The 19829-nt window shown below is 37.8% G+C and overlaps 1 protein-coding gene across 2 annotated transcripts in view; it reads right to left on the bottom strand.

The window, feature by feature from the left end:
- Nucleotides 1–19829, bottom strand: part of LOC126237191 (sphingomyelin phosphodiesterase-like) — a 373735-nt gene that overhangs the window by 218815 nt on the left and 135091 nt on the right. Inside the window, exon 11 of one of the 2 annotated variants that reach the window (XM_049947069.1) lies at nucleotides 8233–8619. The exons of the other annotated variant lie outside the window; for it this stretch is intronic. Coding sequence (XP_049803026.1) covers nucleotides 8457–8619 — 163 coding nt within the window. The 3' untranslated portion in view covers nucleotides 8233–8456. Of the gene's footprint in view, nucleotides 1–8232; nucleotides 8620–19829 lie in introns of those variants that run through there. 2 annotated transcript variants of the gene reach the window in all.

Raw genomic sequence — 19829 nt, 5'->3', positions numbered from 1 at the left:
AAATTGGAGAATGTAAAATTGAGTTCCACTGTATTATCTTTCCATCACTTTATTATTCAACACTGAAAGAAAACCAGTGTGGAACTACACCAAGTAGCGAATATGGAAGGAACTCCTTTGACATTTGATGTGCCGAGTTACAAAACTGTTGCCACGAAACATGCTAAAACTCTAACTATTGAAACAAGTGGACATGAAAAAAAAAATACACTACACTTTTGTTCTTTCATGTCTTGGTGATAGTACTAAACATAATCCAGTGATCATTTAAAGTGGAAAGCAATACCAAAACTGTCTGCAATACTGTCAGGTGTAGTTGTTGATGTACGTGACAAGGGTGGATGGAAGAGGTTGGTATGAAATTATGGATTAACAGAGTCTGTGAAAGAATACAGGGAGCGAAAGGCTATTTACAATTTGTACAGAAACCAGATGGCAGTTATAAGAGTCGAGGGGTATGAAAGGAAAGCAGCGGTTGGGAAGGGAGTGAGACAGGGTTGTAGCCTGTCCGTGATGTTATTCAATCTGTATATTGAGCAAGCAGTAAAGGAAACAAAAGAAAAATTCGGAGTGGGTATTAAAATCCATGGAGAAGAAATAAAAACTTTTCGCCGATGACATTGTAATTCTGTCAAAGACAGCAAAGGACTTGGAAGAGCAGTTGAACGGAATGGACAGTGTCTTGAAAGGAGGATATAAGATGAACACCAACAAAAGCAAAACGAGGATAATGGAATGTAGTCAAATTAAGTCAGGTGATGCTGAGGGAATTAGATTAGGAAATGAGACACTTAAAGTAGTAAAGGAGTTTTGCTATTTGGGAAGCAAAATAACTGATGATGGTCGAAGTAGAGAGGATATGAAATGTAGACGGCAATAGCAAGGAAAGCGTTTCTGAAGAAGAGAAATTTGTTAACATCGAGTATAGATTTAAGTGTCAGGAAGTCGTTTCTGAAAGTATTTGTATGGAGTGTAGCCATGTATGGAAGTGAAACATGGTCGATAAATAGTTTGGACAAGAAGAGAATAGAAGGTTTAGAAATGTGGTGCTACAGAAGAATGCTGAAGATTAGATGGGTAGATCACATAACTAATGAGGAGGTATTGAATAGAATTGGGGAGAAGAGGAGTTTGTGGCACAACTTGACAAGAAGAAGGGACCGGTTGGTAGGACATGTTCTGAGGCATCAATGGATCACAAATTTAGCATTGGAGGGCAGTGTGGAGGGTCAAAATCGTAGAGGGAGACCAAGAGATGAATACACTAAGTAGATTCAAAAGGATGTAGGTTGCAGTAAGTACTGGGAGATGAAGAAGCTTGCACAGGATAGAGTAGCATGGAGTGCTGCATCAAATCAGTCTCAGGATTGAAGACAACAACAACAACAACAACAACGTGAAAGAAGGAAATGTGCTTTATTGAAGAAGGGTTCTCATTTGTGCTAGATGAGTTTAATAGTCACTTGAAAAATTCTGTGAAAGAGAAACTGAGACAGGGGAATGCAGAGCTCGCTGTTAATCCAGAAGGACTTACTTCATGGTTGCAACCTCTTCATGTCTGGTAAATAAACCATATAAAATGTATGTGAGAGAAGAATGGAGCAAGTGGATGATGGATGAAATCAAACATGAATTCAAGTCAAAGGGAGCTTTGAAATGACCTACAATGAAACTTGTCAGTGGATAAAACAATCATGGTCCAGGGTAAGATAAGACATTATTGTTAATCCTTCAAGAAGTGCAGCATAAATAATGCTCTCGATAGCAGTGGAAACCATTTTGTATGCGAAGAGGACAACAATGACGACAAAGAGGAACAAGAAGAAAGTTCAGATGGCGATTTCCTGGAATTTTTAAAGATCTGTTTGATTTTATAAATTAAGAATTCTTTTTTAGTCTGGCTTTGCAATCTAATATATAAATGGTAAAAATGTTATTTAAAACAAATTACTTAAAAATTAAGTTGCATCTTAAAGTCTGTAGCAATTTATAGTCTGTAAAACACGGCACTTAATAGTGGAATCCCTTTCAACTCATTACAAACCCACGTGGAACCACTGCTACTTGTCATTGACCACAACCTGCACACTGCACTTATGAAACAGATGAGAATGGAAAACAGCAGGGGACCTTAAGACTGCCATTTCAATCCCACTGAGGCAATATGGGCACAGGTAAAACTTTCCTTTGCTTAGAAACACAGTTTGTTTAAAATTTCATATGTCTTGAGTCTGATGCACACAGCAATCGATAGCATTGTGATATCTGCACAAGTAGTACATGCTAGATGTACAGAAAACTTAAGAAACTTAAGCCTACGTACTAATTTAGAATCTGTAATAATGTGCATTGAATAATGTGCCATGAATTACCTACATCTCATTACCGCATTACTGTTCAAAAGATATTTCATCTTGTCCTTCTAAATATTACTTATGTATCTGGAAATGCAAGTAAAAATTTGAATAAGTAAATTGGAAATAATGATGACTTTGAGTGTGCCTTTGTCAGCTTTTTTCCTGAAGCCAAAGAAATATCATTTAGTGTCAACAATGCCATCTTGCATGACAAGACTTTCAGATGTCACTTATGATATTGTCTTATCATAACCAGAACCAAGTCCAAATCTGAAAGCAGGCAGGGCAGTCAGCGAAGTATAACACACAGCACAGAAAGCACATTATCAAGAACACCAATGCACAGCTAGAACTGAACTAAGGTGAACTCCTGGACAGTGTGTGGTATTATTTGTACTAACATCAAATATTCCAGAATAACAAACATAAGATACTTTGAGAACCTCCAAGAAGTGGCATATGCTAAGTAAAAAGTAACTGCTGGTGGTCAGGTTTGAGCTTGAGACTTGCAGCACACAGTCCAGCGAGGCTAACCACTATGCCACACTGCATGCACCACAGCATATGGCATTGCTTCCTCTCCTAGAGAAATAGCAACACACCATGTCAGGAATTTTCGTTGGATTCAGCTAGAGCATTCTGGATCTAGGTATAGTCAATGGTCCTCTCTTTGGTGGCACTGGTGGAACTTTGTGTTGTGGTCGTGTTTTCACATCCTCCTCACTATAATGAGTACAGAGCATAGCCCCTCATCTTGAAGCTTCTGACTGTTGAGTGGGTCTTCAGTATGCTTGAAACTCCCATTGCCAATTTGAACCTCAGGACTCTAATAGGTCTTCATATGGAGGACATACACTTCTGTCCCCTTGGTGAAGGCTCATAATGGTCGACTTCATATGTGACTTCTGACAAGCAACAATGATACAATATGGCTTTAATAATTTTTTCTGATAGTCCCAATTAAGGCAGAGCTACTAAAGTCCACACCACGTCTCCCGGGCTCTATCTTGCTATACAGTGCTTGGCGTTATAATGCTTTGTCTTTCTCCTGAGTGTGCATGTGAGCCACTTGTCTTGCTTCTACTGTCCAGGTCATGAGGTGTTTCACATCATCATCCTGCTGGTTGAAGTGGGCACAGTACATCTATTTCTGTTTTGGATTTGTGACCACGGAGCAGCAAGAAGAGTGTGATGCCTGTAGCATCTTGAATCACTCGAACTGAGAACTTTTCGACAATCAGGGATAATCTCAAGCAGTGCTCCATGCTTCACAATATCTTGTACAAGGAACTTGGAAATTTCTGGATCTTCAGCACTTGGCACAGCTTTGGTGATAGCATAACAAGTGAAATAGTCAGTGTGTACTATTATATTATCCATGAGTTCCTACTTGTGAATTTTGGAACCTCCCCATGAGGTAGATTTCTATATTGTGGTATTGTGCTCTGAAGACGGATTTGGTACCACAGTTGACATTCCTAACAGTTTCCCACTCCCACATAATGTCTAATGGATCAGTAGAGATCTGCATCTGTTTCTATCTAGACTTTTCATGAATCCCGCAAGACCAGATGTTGGAGTGTCACGGAAATACTTCATGCAAGTTGGATGTAGATGAACTGGGATGAAGGGCAATCATTTCCACTCCATTGGATCTTAGTTCCCCTTATGCAATGCTCCATTCATTAAATGGAATTCTCCTTTGATCAGTTCTTTCTCCTCCAATGATATTATGGTTTTCAGCTGTTTATGGTTTTCCTCTGTAAAGCAGCAGCATCATTTAATGTAGTGATGACCAACATTTCATCCATGGTGCTGTATTCCATGAAAGATTCCTTGAAATGCACTTGGCATCCTGATATATGCATCTGCTACCATGTACCACCACAACATCCTACACCTGAAGCCTCAGTGCTTTCTCGCCAGTTGATGCAGTGGGTCTTTCAGCCTAGTCAACCAGCATAGAGAATGGTTGTGCATCACAATGGTGAATGGTTTGTCGAATGAATATGGTCAAAACTTGTTGGTGGCCCAGACAACAGCAAAGCATTCTTTCTTGGTTGTAGAGTAGTTCATTTCAGATCTAGACAGTACTCTGGAAGCATAAGCTATCCAACCATTTAAAACATTGAAGCAGGTCACTCGTCATATGTTCGAAGGTGGCTGGAGCGTTATACAGTCCAAATAATATAATTTTAAACTCATAGAGGCCATCAAGACTTTCCCAGTCAACCTCAATTCTCCAGTAGCCTGCTGAAAGTTTGTAATTCAGAAATAATTTTATCCTTTCAAGCAGTCTAGGGTGTCATTAATGCATGGCTGCAGGCAGACATCTTTCTTTGTGATTTTGTTCAATTATTGATAGTTGACGTAGACGTTCCACGTGCCATCCTTTCTCTTCATAAGGACACAGGTGAGGATCAAGGAGCCTCTGAAGGTTCAATCATGTCATCTTGCAGCTCGTGACACTCTAGATGAGTGCTAGTTTATTGGTGGATGATCCCCAGTGTTCATATGGTGTTTCATCATGAGCCGTTTGGTCTGTCTTTTCTCCACTCTGGATCTGAAAGCATTCGAAAATTGATGCATAAAAGATATCACTCACTGGTACTAGTCCTCAGTCAGGCCACATATTATGGAGCATTCGACAGCAGCTTCCTCCCCAATATTGTTCTTTTGGAGCATCATTTTTTGTCGATGACAGTAACCTGCCCTTCGAGGGATGATTCAACTGCCCGTATACAGAAACATTTAGGTGTGAGTTGTGGCTGCTCATGTCAAGTGATCCAAACTTTGTCTTTACCAGCTACAGTGCTTATTATTGTCACTGGCATGTAGATTTCTTTCGTGAGACTGGGTAGATTTTTCAACTGACAAACGATTTACTGTTTAACGGAGCAGCTCAGTCAGTGACTGGAACATGTCATGAGGTGTTTTAGCTGGGAAGCTGACTCACTGAGAGTCTTTGCACTCCACCACCACATGGTTCAGTGCCTTACTATTTTTCTCTTTGGTAATAAATAATTACCAGTATTAATATGTGTAATGTATTGTAGACTTGCTACAAATTGTGTATTTGTTTTCTTCATTTCATGGTCTACACAGTGACTTGACAGAGGTAGAGTGTGTATGACAGACAAGTTTGCAGCCACATTGACTGCCAGACTACACAAGATGATTTCTTCAACTCAGTAAAGATTCCTCTGAAAATCATTATTGTCACAAGAAACATAAAGAATATGTAATATGTTATAAAGCTTTGCATCAGTTCTGAATTAGCCGTGGTTGGTGATGCATGCACACTGCTTGGTTGAAAATGGTGACAATAAAAATTTTTGAAATATTGAATATTATATAAATGTGTTTGTGTGATGAATTATTTTCCAAATACTTAATTGAAAATACTTGGAAATACTTTTTTATCAAAATATGGAAAAGAAGGAGTTTGTTTATCTTTGGTGTTGGAAATATGAGAGTTGTCAGTTTTAACTGCGAAAATTGGTATATACTGAAATGATACCAGCAAGATAGTGACCGCCTTGAAATGTGATTAAATTTATCACTGAGAGAGTGATTAGAGTGATACCAAACTGGAAAATAATAGCATTTAACTGAAAATAATTAGTTGGTGAGAGATTGTTGCACTCACTGAAGCAGTAGTATTTATTATCTTTGGTAATTATTGCAAACAGAATCAACAGTGCTATACCAAACAACAATTTGAATTGATGCACTTCTGCAATATGAAAAGAAATTATTTGGTGCCCAGAGTCAGGCTGCCTGAGCAGCACGTATCTGTTTAAATAACTTTTTATTGCTTTGGATGACAGGTGCGTATGATCTTTGGTGCATAAGAGAGTCCTGTTGAGATGCAGCTGTACGTAAAAGATACATACATAATATATATCAATAACACTACTTTGTCCACATAAAAGGAGGTCACGCCACTGCAGTATCGATGACTGCAGGACAATGATAAATAACTGTCCTGAGCAATCTTTGCTGCGTGTGCTTGTTGGAATAGTTTTGTCAGTATGGAACTCTGAGCTTCCACAGTCAATGGCCACTTGTGATGCCTGCAAGGAGGAACATCTGAAAATAACATTATGCGTACATGATGACAAAACAACAAAGTGCCATTTTCTGTCATTGATAGTTATTCTTGCAATATGTTTTCCTGTCAGCTGGGTGTATTTTCTTCTTTAGATGACAGTGATAAGCATCTGACATTATAGAAAAGGAAACGCTTGAGACAACTATCACCCAGACAGTTTGGCCGTTGTGATGATGTCAGTGAGATTCCCTGCCATCTTGGTAGATTTACATCTTTGTGGTGGCTTCACATCCATGGGTGATTGCCTCACTTAATTTTCCTGAGGCTGGCAGCTAGGCAAGTGGCTGGTACTTCTGAACAATGACAAGGAATAACTATGGCCTGTTGGAAAGTGACCTTGTCTAGAGTACTATGATAGGCTTTATCTCAAAGGTTGACTGTAATCATTTGAAATTGACTGGTGGGAATAAAACTGTTGTGATGATCAACATTTTATACCACCTCCCGATATATCTGTATATCATCTATGGCTGCTGCCTCGTGCTTGCTCAGACAGTTTGTGTTGTTATAAAATGTTGTATTCCAAGTTTGCCCCCAGCAATTTGCTGAGTAGTCAGAGAAATTATTAATTCAGGGCTGGACTACTATCATGGGATAGTAAAATATTTGGGCCCCATATTCATGTGCTGTCACCCTAGGTCGATAACTCATACTCAGTGTGCCCAGGTTGCTACTGGCCAACTGGTTGACAAAACAGATCACCCCAAGCGTAGTAAGTGCCAGAAGAATATAAGAAAACCACCACAAGTATATAAAAGTCCATGCCCTGGGAGAACATTAGCAACATCTCCAGAAAAGTTTGAGTGATAAAAAAGTCTGTGACTAACATTCAACACGATAAGATCAATGTGTGCATGCTGCTCTCACAATCTGTTAACATACATTAAAAATCTGTGTACCATTATCATTTAGCTAATGTTCCAATGGAAGTACGCTCACAATTATAATCACAAGAACAGGTTCATGGTGTTGGCATTAATGAAAATCTGTGGCTCACTGCATAAATTAATGTTTATTTCTGACTGCTTATGGATATTGTTTTGTTAACTTTTATATTGTGAATAACAGGACAGGTGGTAATGATGTGTTATGTTATTTTGATGGACTGTGACTTGAAAGACAATTAAGCCCACTACCACTAAGTATTGAACTTCTGTTAATGAACTGTTGCAGTTACTGTACTGGGAATGAATTAAGTGGACAGTAAATTAGTGTTAGGTACAAGGGAACTGTATAATAATGACATGAATGGACTGTGTAGACTTGCTACCGCTGAATGCTGCTTATAGCATAGAAAGGTAAGCTCGCTTTAGTTCTTGTTTAATGACATTATTTGGAAGAAAATTAGGACAGTTTCTGCTAAATTAAACAGCAGAAGAACACTTGAAGAGTTTTTAATTGATAGAGACTGCTCAGCACTCCATAAGAACATGTGAAATTGTGAAAAATTTAACCCAAGCACATTGTGTTTAACCCAAGCACGTTGTGTTTGTCATTAAACTGTGTGACTACCAACAAGAAACAACTTCTGGCTACGAGACTTCAGTTATGCAGATGCCTCTAAGAAACCTCAAAGTGCTTCAGAAAAATACACATTTTTACACAATTTATGTAGCTGAACACTGACACACGTGTTATTATTTTTGGTTGAAGTTGAGCAAACACAACAGTCTTCTTTGTGAGATAGGGCCCTTTTCAACATCAATGATTTTCCTTGGAGAATAAAAATTCCAAATGATTTCTATGGTTTAAAGGAACACATTTTTCAAATTAAAACTATGTTTTATTCACAGTTTTGGAGTGACTCACTCATTGCTTCCTAGAATTGAATGACCACAAAAATTATAGCACATTAAACTAAATGAATACTCTGCAGAGATATCAAAAGCTTAGTGATTTTTCACTCTTTACATTACTGCTTCACTAGTTTCATGCTGTAGTGTGTCGGTTAGAAGGTAGTTTCATCTTTGAGGCTTTCCTATAAATTACATATTCAGAATTTTTGCCCTTCCAGGCATACTGGCTGTTATTTCCTCACATTTACTAGTGTCTCTGAAATAGGTTGTAACAATACTACACAGTTGACTTTTCTGGCAATTTGCATCACAGCCTGATGCCAAACTTGGATCTCCCTCTTTCACAGAGTATCTGAAACAAATTTGATTAATGCAGTATTATTTTTAAAAACATGTAATTTAGATACAAGGTATGAAGGTAACATCAAAATTCATTGGATAAACAGTGGGTCTAGTTTAGCAGGGGATACAATCCGTCGGCTTTGACCAATGACGTCAGAATTGGCCAGAGAGCATTTATTACACAGATGAAAGAGCTGAGAAGAATGTTCAGAAACAAATGAATGCAAGAGAGAAAAACTGTACTTCACATATATAAGGGCCAGTAGTAATTTCACTTTAACGATATCGCGTGTTTGTATCTTAGTATTTCTCCGCAAAATACAATGGAAAGAAATGAATGAAATATATTACTAGCAAAGCATACATCACGTTACATGTATGTCATTTGTATCTCGAAACTCTTTCGAACTGTATTGCTTAAGTGCAGTACGGGATACAAGTTCAACGTACGTCGATTTCTTAGTTTTAAGTAGCATTGCTGTCCTGTTGTTCACTTGAACTATGTACCGCCTGTTTCACTAAACCGTAAATGAAACACCGGATACAAATTAAAATCTCATTCGAAGTGTGTTGCTTAAGTACAGTACGGAATATGGGTTAGTCGTAAGTCGATTTCTTCGTTTTCACTAGCATTACTGTCCTGTTCTTCACTTGAACGATGTATCCTCCGTTTCAGTAAACCTTAAGTGAAACACGGGATACAAATTGTAGATGTGTTGTTTATTTCGTCTCCGCTATTACTAACTTCTTTCTTACGTACATATCAGTACTACTGATGACAGAAGGACCTACATATGTAATATATGTATACCAGACTTCCGTTGGCTTCTATATATGTACACTGGTAACGAAAAGGTGGAAATAGACGTACGTTACATTTGCAACTTGTACCTCAATTGAACTACACGGAGACCAGAAGACGACACATGTATAATTTGTATCCCGTACTTCAGTATGGGGTACAGTTTTCTTGTTGCCTTGGACACTAATAGTATCCCATTCGTTACTTGAGCTACATAGCTGTACGCAACATTTGTATCTTGCTCGCCAATTGACATATATAGTGTCAGTGTAAAGGAGAAGTGAAGGAAGAGATACAAATTTTCGTTGTGTCGTCAGTGTAAAGACGAAGTGAAGGACGGGATCAAATTTTAGTTGTGTCGGGGGTTTCGCCTGTTATATAGCAAGTACACATTCGAAAATGTCGTACTGATATTAGTGCTGGGAAACGAAAGAAGATCGGCAGCTGAGAAATTTCAATTACGTACTTCACAACACGAAAATACACATATTGGTGGCATAAAACAGTGAAATATCAAAATACTGAAATACCGTGAAAGACGCAAATGGAAAAGTGAACTTACCACACGGAAATATCGAGGAATAACCGAAGCTCGCCTAGACAGACAATAACGAAAATTACACACACACAAACAGACAAATCCATTCCTATAAACGAAAATAAGACACTAAAAATTGTTCTACAATAACAAACTAAAACTCCAAATTACCTCAATATCATTACGAATAATTATTTTAATGTACCATGATAGCGCTTATCCGGAACACAGAACAGTTTTATTATCTATGCCTCGAAGTGAAGACATTACTATCTATGACTAATGTATGACGTCATTGGTCAAACCCGATGGGTTATATCCCCTGCTTCACTAGACCCTAAACAGCATACCAAATGACGAAAATTTACTGTAAATACCAATTTCTATCTATTTTTGCAGCATGATAACAGTATTGTTGTTGATGACTTTAAAACCAAAGTAAAGATGATTATGGATCAATAACTTGTACAGTGAAATACAATGATGCCTACTTAAAGAATATCTAGGTTATCTTCTGTTTCAAAGAAAACTTAGAAGTGACAAAGACAACACATTTACAATACTTTTTTTAATATGCTTGTTATTGAATTGAACTAGTAACTTCATTAAAAATATTACCCCAGATCACGTAAGAAACAGATTGACCGTCCTTACGGCGGAACAGGCAACCGTAAAAATAGTTTTCCCGTTGGTCAACAGATGTCGCAGGCGACGCTACAATACTAAGGCCGGTATTACACTATCAAATTTCTTTGTCCAATATCTTTGTCCAAAATCTTTGTCAAAGATTTTTGATAGTGTAATAGGGATCTTTGACAAATGTCGTCCAATATTTGATCAAATCTAGGCCGAGGCCGTATATTTGATCAAAGAAATCGCTTGTCTTCTGTTCACTGCAATGCGATATGTTACCATGCGGAGCGCTAGCATCGCTGCAGCGTTCTGCCGTCTGTAGTGTTTTTATAACCATTGCCGGTAAATACAATTGGTGTGTGCCGACAACTACAGAATTAATAGAGATGTCTGAAGCTGATGAGGCGTTTTACAACGTGAGGCACCCTGAATACAAAAATAGATTAAGAAGATTGGAGACCTAACCTAACATAACCTAACCTAACATAACATAACCCTCTCCTGTAGCAAGGAATCGGAGTGTTATAGTGAGCCTGTCTTCTGAAGATGTAGCAGTTCTTAAGTGAAAATTGTGCTTTGTGATATTAGGATACACTTCATTGAGCACATACAGAAATGTATGCTCATCCATTCTTAAGTAACTGGTGTACGACTTGACGTCTTCCACTGTAAACTCACGTAACAAGTTTTGTTGAATGCTTTTATCGTGTCGTCGTAAAACCCACGGCTTCACCCAGATTAGATTAGTTTTTCGTTCCATAGATCCGTGCTGAGGAGATCCTCGTGGATGTGGAACATGTCGATTTTTTTTAAGCCGAAATAAAAATACTAATAGTATGAATAAATACAATACATCATTTGTTTCTATTAAAAATTTCGCCAATGGAGTAGAAGGAGTTGGCCAGTAGTAAGTCTTTCAGGCTCCTTTTAAACTGATCTTTATTTCTAACTGAATTTTTTATGTTTCCTGGCAAATTATTGAAGATGAGTGTTCCTGAGTAGTGGACCCCTTTTTGAACTAAAGTAAGTGCTTTTAAGTACTTGTGCAGATCATTTTTGTTCCTGGTATTGTATGTATGAACTGAATTGTTTGTTGGAAAAAGAGATATATTATTTACGACAAATTTTATTAAGAAGTAAATATACTGAGAGGCAGTAGTTAGTATACCCAGTTCTTTGAAGAGGTTTCTGCAGGAGGTCCGTGAATTTACTCCACAAATAATACGTATTACACGCTTTTGGACCTTGAAAACTTTTGTGTGACTTCAAGATTTACCCCAAAATATTATCCCATATGACATTATGTAATGAAAGTATGCAAGCTTTTTCATTTTTATGTTGCCTATGTCTGCTAACACTCGAATTGCAAATACAGATTTGTTAAGGCGTTTCTGCAGTTCTGTGGTGTGCTCCTCCCAACTGAATTTATTATCAAGTTGTAATCCCAGGACTTTTAAGACTGTCAACCTCGTATGTATGGTTCCATTTTTTCCCCCCACTTCTTTTCCGCATGTGCACACAATGCAATTGGAGTACGTAGAACTGCTGCGGTTAATAACAAGTTGTTGTCAGCCATCTTGAACTTTGACGAAAAATTTGATGACAGTGTAAGGCCGGTATTACACTATCAAATTTCTTTGTCCAATATCTTTGTCCAATATCTTTGTCAAAGATTTTTGATAGTGTAATAGGGATCTTTGACAAATGTCGTCCAATATTTGATCAAATCTAGGCCGAGGCCGTATATTTGATCAAAGAAATCGCTTGTCTTCTGTTCACTGCAATGCGATATGTTACCACGCGGAGCGCTAGCATCGCTGCAGCGTTCTGTCGTCTGTAGTGTTTTTATAACCATTGCCGGTAAATACAATTGGTGTGTGCCGACAACTACAGAATTAATAGAGATGTCTGAAGCTGATGAGGCGCTTTACAGCGTGAGGCACCCTGAATACAAAAATAGATTAAGAAGATTGGAGACCTAACCTGACCTAACCTAACCTAACATAACCCTCTCCTGTAGCAAGGAATCGGAGTGTTATAGTGAGCCTGTCTTCTGAAGATGTAGCAGTTCTTAAGTGAAAATTGTGCTTTGTGATATGAGGATACACTTCATTGAGCACATACAGAAATATATGCTCATCCATTCTTAAGTAATTGATGTACGACTTGACGTCTTCCACTGTAAGCTCACGTAACAAGTTTTGTTGAATGCTTTTATCGTGTCGTCGTAAAACCCACGGCTTCACCCAGATTAGATTAGTTTTTCGTTCCATAGATCCGTGCTGAGGAGATCCTTGTGGATGTGGAACATGTCGATTTTTTTAAAGCTGAAATAAAAATACTAATAGTATGAATAAATACAATACATCATTTGTTTCTATTAAAAATTTCGCCAATGGAGTAGAAGGAGTTGGCCAGTAGTAAGTCTTTCAGGCTCCTTTTAAACTGATCTCTATTTCTAACTAAATTTTTTGTTTCCTGGCAAATTATTGAAGATGAGTGTTCCTGAGTAGTGGACCCCTTTTTGAACTAAACTGCTTTTAAGTCTTCGTGCAGATCATTTTTGTTCCTGGTATTGTATGTATGAACTGAGTTGTTTGTTGGAAAAAGAGATATATTATTTACGACAAATTTTATTAAGAAGTAAATATACTGAGAAGCAGTAGTTAGTATACCCAGTTCTTTGAAGAGGTTTCTGCAGGGGGTCCGTGAATTTACTCCACAAATAATATGTATTACACGCTTTTGGACCTTGAAAACTTTTATTTGACTTCAAGATTTACCCCAAAATATTATCCCATATGACATTATGGAATGAAAGTATGCAAGCTTTTTCATTTTTATGTTGCCTATGTCTGCTAACACTCGAATTGCAAATACAGATTTGTTAAGGCGTTTCTGCAGTTCTGTGGTGTGCTCCTCCCAACTGAATTTATTATCAAGTTGTAATCCCAGGACTTTTAAGACTGTCAACCTCGTATGTATGGTTCCATTTTTTCCCCCCACTTCTTTTCCGCATGTGCACACAATGCAATTGGAGTACGTAAAACTGCTGCGGTTAATAACAAGTTGTTGTCAGCCATCTTGAACTTTGACGAAAAATTTGATGACAGTGTAATACCCCTTGTAGCGCTACGTCAAAGATCTTTGTCAAATATATTGGACGGAATATTGGATCACATCTTTGATCAAATCTTTGACAAAGAAATTTGATAGTGTAATACCGGCCTAATACCCCTTGTAGCGCTACGTCAAAGATCTTTGTCAAATATATTGGACGGAATATTGGATCACATCTTTGATCAAATCTTTGACAAAGAAATTTGATAGTGTAATACCGGCCTAACTGACCTGTCCATGTCGCGGAATTGGCAACGCTGTATCTTCGGTAACATGAATGACGCTGATTTGCGTTCGGCTAGAGCGCTGCGCGCGAAATGCATTCGTCACACAGCTGACTGTAGCTCATGATCGGCTGTGGTTTTTTCCCAAGAGTCGAAGAATGTAGATTATCTCCTGTAATTCTAAAAACCATGTTTATTTCTTCTGTAGGGATACTTCTCACAATCATACGCGAAATGAAATAAATGTAAAGTAACACACAAACATTTCTCGCGAGTTACTGTTTAAATGCAGACTGTATTGCAGTCGCATAGGTTTTACACTCGCCTTCCATGCCGTCTATTTCCTCTTTGCTATACAGCTCTTCTGATATGGATTATGGTGGAAAAAAAGATCTCCACGTGCAAGTTAACACTAGAAAGTTTTCAAAATCCGCACTCGGTTATGATGCGAATTAAGGCTGGACACATTTCAATGACAGTCATTTCAAATTTAAATTCTTTTACTTTGCATGTAACTTATCGTAAATGATATAAGAGTGGCACAAAACGATGAATTTTGGATTGTTGTTGAATGGGGGCTGCAAACGCGGTAATATACAAGTGAAAGCGTGGTTTTCGAGCATATTTTGGCGCTGTCAACTTTGAAGAGCCACAGACGGCAAACCATAATTATGTTAAAAATTTACTTTGTACAATTTAAAGATAATCCGCAAATATTCGCAACAGACGTACGCTTTTATCTGCAACACAGTTACTACTAGGGATATCCGCACTCGCGCAGACCTGTTACTGTAAGTAGTGTTGTTTTCGAGTGAAAGCTGTGTGAGGATTATTAGCGCACAGATAAAAAAAAATTAAAATAGGCAGCGTCTATAGTTTGCATGCTATGCTCGTTTTCTTCTATTCTCCTCCCTTCATTCCAGTATAAACGCTTGTTGACAGGTATAAACGAATGGCAGTGAACATTGGCGAATTATCTATGAATACTCGTTTGCAGCAGTGTAAACGAGATTTTACACTCGTTCACTTCGTTCGCTCTAGTATATACCAGGATTTAGAGGGACCGATGGCCTAGCAGTTAGACGACGGCTATTATTCATTTATTTCACTGTTGCGATTTCAGCTCTAGAGCCATTTTCACGTTCCAAGGGAAAGGTCTTGTAAGGTAATGCTTCTTAAATTGTTTACCATATGTTAGCACACTACGCTTTGCATTTTGTTATCCATAGCTTATATTTGTTTCAGTTTTCATATTGCACACAAAAATGCCTCTACAGCCAAAATTACGATAGTGAAGTGAATAAACAGTTTAAAAAAGTCCAAATGGCAGCAAAGATTTCATTTAAAAATTATATGATATGATTCTTGTACAGGAAGGGCTGCCACGTTATATCAGAATATAAGATCGACAAAATTTAGATAGGATCGAATGCTTAGGGCTCTTATTTAATTCTTACTCATAACTAATTTATTGATTTACCTGAATTTAAAATCCACTCCCCTGACCTTTCTTTATCTTTGATGGGAATTCTGAACATTTTTAGTTAAGGATTTGTCTGTCTACTCCTTCCACAGTTGATATACTCACAGGCCCTCGGCATGACGACTCCATCCACTACCACCGGTATGTCAGAAACAGCTGTACTTCACAGACGCCAAATGGTGGAAAGCTGCACGCTTTCTGACCATGTTGCCACATATTTCACAGAATGGAGTGCCATCTAGTGGTTGGTGCCACAAGTAAGAGTGTGACGCTGTTGCCGCCTGGTGGCCGTTCCCTGACAAGGGTTGCCTGCTAGACCAAGCGATTGGGCAATCTGTTTCTTATGTGATCTGGGATATTACCTTATTATCTCAGAAACAAGTAATAATTCTCAGAGGGTAAAAAACTAAAATGGTAACCAGTACCTTTATGCAAATGATGGGACAATGAGCTTTTGGGCTGTTATGTTAAAGATTACAATGATTGAGACAATTCATAGGAAGCATATGGACATTTAGCATTTTGACTGCCAGTACCTCAGATCAAACATTTTGAGTTATGGTACCATCTTTTTTCACACTTCCACATTTCTTTCCCTAATTGCAAAACATGTGTGTATAACACGTTATCTATACATCAATAATAAAATTACAAGAAGAGGAAAGTGTGTTTTTGCTACTTTGATATGACAAGGTTTACTTTAAGATGACTTATGGATTGCAGAATAAAGTAGCAATGCAATAAACATAAGAATCTTGCCTACTACAGCGAACACTTTCTATGTGTTGCGGGAAATACCTCTCCATAATTGTAGCAAACTGGATCAGTTTCTAGAAGCTTTGCTGACCAACAGCCATGGTAAAACCATTTATCTCAATGAGGTAATAAAATTAGACCTGGAGTTGGGAGTGGTATAACACTGAGTATGATGAAGATCAGTGTATCCTAATCTGCTAACAGCATTTGGAGCATGGGTCATGAATCCAGAGAAGACTTTCTTGAAGGATTAGGGAGGACAAAATCTCTGCATTCAGTAACTGAGGTAAGTTCAAATTAGTGATTTTGAAAACTGCATCTAAATTATGTTTGCAGTATCTCACAAATGAGCAAGACTTCTTCATGTGAGGAATCAAAAGTTTTATACGAGGGGCGTTTGAAAAGTCTGAGAGATGGCACCACCGGCACATATTGAGGTCAAGCTTAGTTAGTAGCATCTTTGGAAAGAAGACACACCATGTTTCAGCCCAACGAGTTAAATTATCATGAACAGAGTATAGAAATTTTTCTGCATATAGTAGTAATTCAGTGGTGATGCACAGTTTTTTAAATAAATATAATTTAATAGGACAGATAAAAAATCTGTTCACCATGTGACAGCAGCAGAATACACATTTAAAGGTATTTAAATTTGGGAGCTTTTAGAGCCAGTGGCTCCTCGTGGCAGAAAGGGAAAGCAGAGGAGTGAAAGAAAAGAATTGGTGATGTTTCGGAAAGTCGAGTGATTGTCAAAAAATGGACAAAAAAAGAATTTTGTGTGGTGATTAAATATTACCTTATGAAAGGCAAAACGCCTCAGGAGGCTAAAGAGGAGATTGATAAACATTACAGTGACTCAGCACCTTCGATTAGAACAGTTTATAAGTGGTTTCAAAATTTTCGCAGTGGTCATATGGGCACAAATGATGCTGAATGCTCTGGACGCCCTGTGGAGGTTATGGCTCCATAAATCATAGATAATCCATGATATGGTGATAGATGACAGAAGAGTTAAGGTGCATGAGATTGCTAGTGCTGTGGGTATCTTGAATGAATGGGTACACAATATTAAACATTTGGACATGAGAAAGCTATCTGCAAGATGGGTTCCGCGATTGCTCGTGCTTGACCAAAAACGGAATTGTGTGAAGTGTTGCAAGGATGGTTTGCAGCTGTTCAGGAAGAATCTGCAGGACTTTAAGCGTCGTTTCGTCACTGTGGACGAAACATGGATACATTACTATACTCCTGAGACCAAACAAAAATCTAAACAATGGGTTACCAAGGTAGAATCTGCACCAAAAAAGACGAAGACCGTTCCTTCGCCTGGAAAGGTTATGGCGTCTTTTGGGATTTGCAAGGGATAATCCTCATTGACTATCTGGAAAAGGGTAAAACTATTACAGGTACATATTATTCATCATTACTGGACCGTTTGAAAACCAAGTTGCAAGAAAAACGCCACGATTGGAGCACAAAAAAGCCCTTTTCCATCACGGCAATGCACCAGCACACACCTCAGCTGTTGTGGTCGCAAAATTAATGGAAATAGGATTCCAACTCATTTCACATCTCCCCTATTTTCCAGACTTGGCTCCCTCAGACTACTATTTGTCCCCCAATTTGAAGAAATGGCTGGTGGGACAAAGATTTTATTCAAACAAGGAGGTGATTGCAGCAACTAATAGCTACTTTGCAGACTTAGACAATTCGTACTATTTGGTAGGGATCAACAAATTAGAACAGTGTTGGATGAAGTGTATAAGTCTAAAAGGAGACTATGTCAAAAAATAAAAAAGGTTAACCCCAAAAACGTAAGTAGTTTTTATTTTTGCACAGACTCTCCAAATGTCCCTCATATATATTAACCCTTTAATGATTTTTTTTCAAATTATGTCCCAAAACATAATATTTAAAAAAAACATTCTGTAATGAATAAAATTACACATAGACGTATAAAGACAGTTTTTAATGCATTAAAATTTTTTGAAGATCACCAATAATAAAATCATGTGTATACTGATGCACTGGACTTAGACTAAAATAACCTGAAGCTTGAAGTCATTTTTCAGTTAGTGTGTAGCTATGGAGCCTAACCATGTATTTCACATTGGTTTCCTGTGAATATAAATCTTGGAGGAGCTGGCTGGAGCACAGTGAATGTATTTATCTTGTAGCACTGGTGAGCACCTGTCGCTCAGCCGACGAACTATTGTCAGTTTCAGTCTCTAACGAAGTAACATCACATTCTTCTTCACTTTCTGAGCTGCTAAATTCAGTGTCAAACTAAGGATACTATAGTAACACTTTTTTGAAAGCACTGTCTACACAACAATATAAGAGAGAGTCTGAAAGTGTGCGTTTTGTTGTCGAGTATCCAAAGCTGCACACAGTTAAGATATCTATTGACAAGCAAAACACAACAGCCAGGCTATAAATGTAGTACCAGATGTTCTTTAGTGGCCAAACATAACTATCAGTGCTGTGATGGATATAAGTGGGGTTTTATTTTTTTGAAGGTTTCTTCTTTAAGTTGCCCGAGTATGCTTTGGATTTTAAGTTCCACTCAAAATGATAAAAATGAGAGCACTCAGGGTTGTATGTTAAGGGGTTAATTGCTAATACATGTATTTTCATTGTTTCCTTTGAGCTTCTTCCAAGTACAGGTGGCGCTTTGCAGCTTTTGCTGGTAGCTTGGCACTGTAATCTTGTCAGGCAGCAAACACTGAATGCAGAATGTGACCCATCTCTTAGAAGATAGCTTGGTAAGAATCCAAGAAGGTTCCTAAATTACAAACCAAAGAACGCCACTTACGCTCTTCTAATATTATTATGTTCAATGTCTTGAATAAATTACTGTGAATTAAATAAGTGCTTAGGAATAATAACTTTGCACTCCAAAAATATCTGACCTTGCCTGCTAAAGATGATGTTCATTTGGGAATCACCTAAGTGCATCTTGTTTCCATGCTAGGGAAAGGTATGAATTTTATCACTCTCATGTACCCTAGACCTGGGTTACTCTATATATTAGTCTGTTATTGCAACCATGATTTCAGGAGGGGGGAATGGGAAATATCACAATCTAGTTCAAGGTTTACATATTAATTTTTTTCTGTTTCATATTCAGCTATTAAATATCACTGAATCTTAAGTCCAAGATCAGATTTGTGGGTAGTATATTTATTTACTGAAGTCACATTTCCTGACACTTTATGACAGCAAATTGTACTGAAATATGTAATTTGGAGAAATCCTTAATGCTGCACATGTTGGCTGTGCTGCAAGCTCACATTTTTTGTGTTTTCAATTCTAAACTTGAGATGTTTAATGCTTTGTGTGAGACCAGATTGCAGGATTTATGAATTCACACAAGGAAACAGTGATGTTTCTATGATGTCACAGATCTTGTGCTGTGATTGTGATTTTTGGATGAATAAATAAATATTGAATTGTGGCCAGATAAGGCACTGACAAAGAAAACAATCTTAATTCACTGGTTCACTACCATGTTCACACAATAAAACAAAGACATTCCTGAGAGAGAGCTCTTGGGGGCTGTATGTGCATAACATCTAATATTACAGAACATACTTCTCTTAAATTAATAAAATAGTCCCAGAATATTTTAGAAAATGCAATGTGGTGGTGGTGGTGGTGGTGG

This window comes from Schistocerca nitens, chromosome 2 (genome assembly GCF_023898315.1).
Source record: "Schistocerca nitens isolate TAMUIC-IGC-003100 chromosome 2, iqSchNite1.1, whole genome shotgun sequence".
NCBI classification, from domain to species: Eukaryota; Metazoa; Arthropoda; class Insecta; order Orthoptera; family Acrididae; genus Schistocerca; species Schistocerca nitens.
This window is presented reverse-complemented; position numbering and strand designations above follow the sequence as displayed.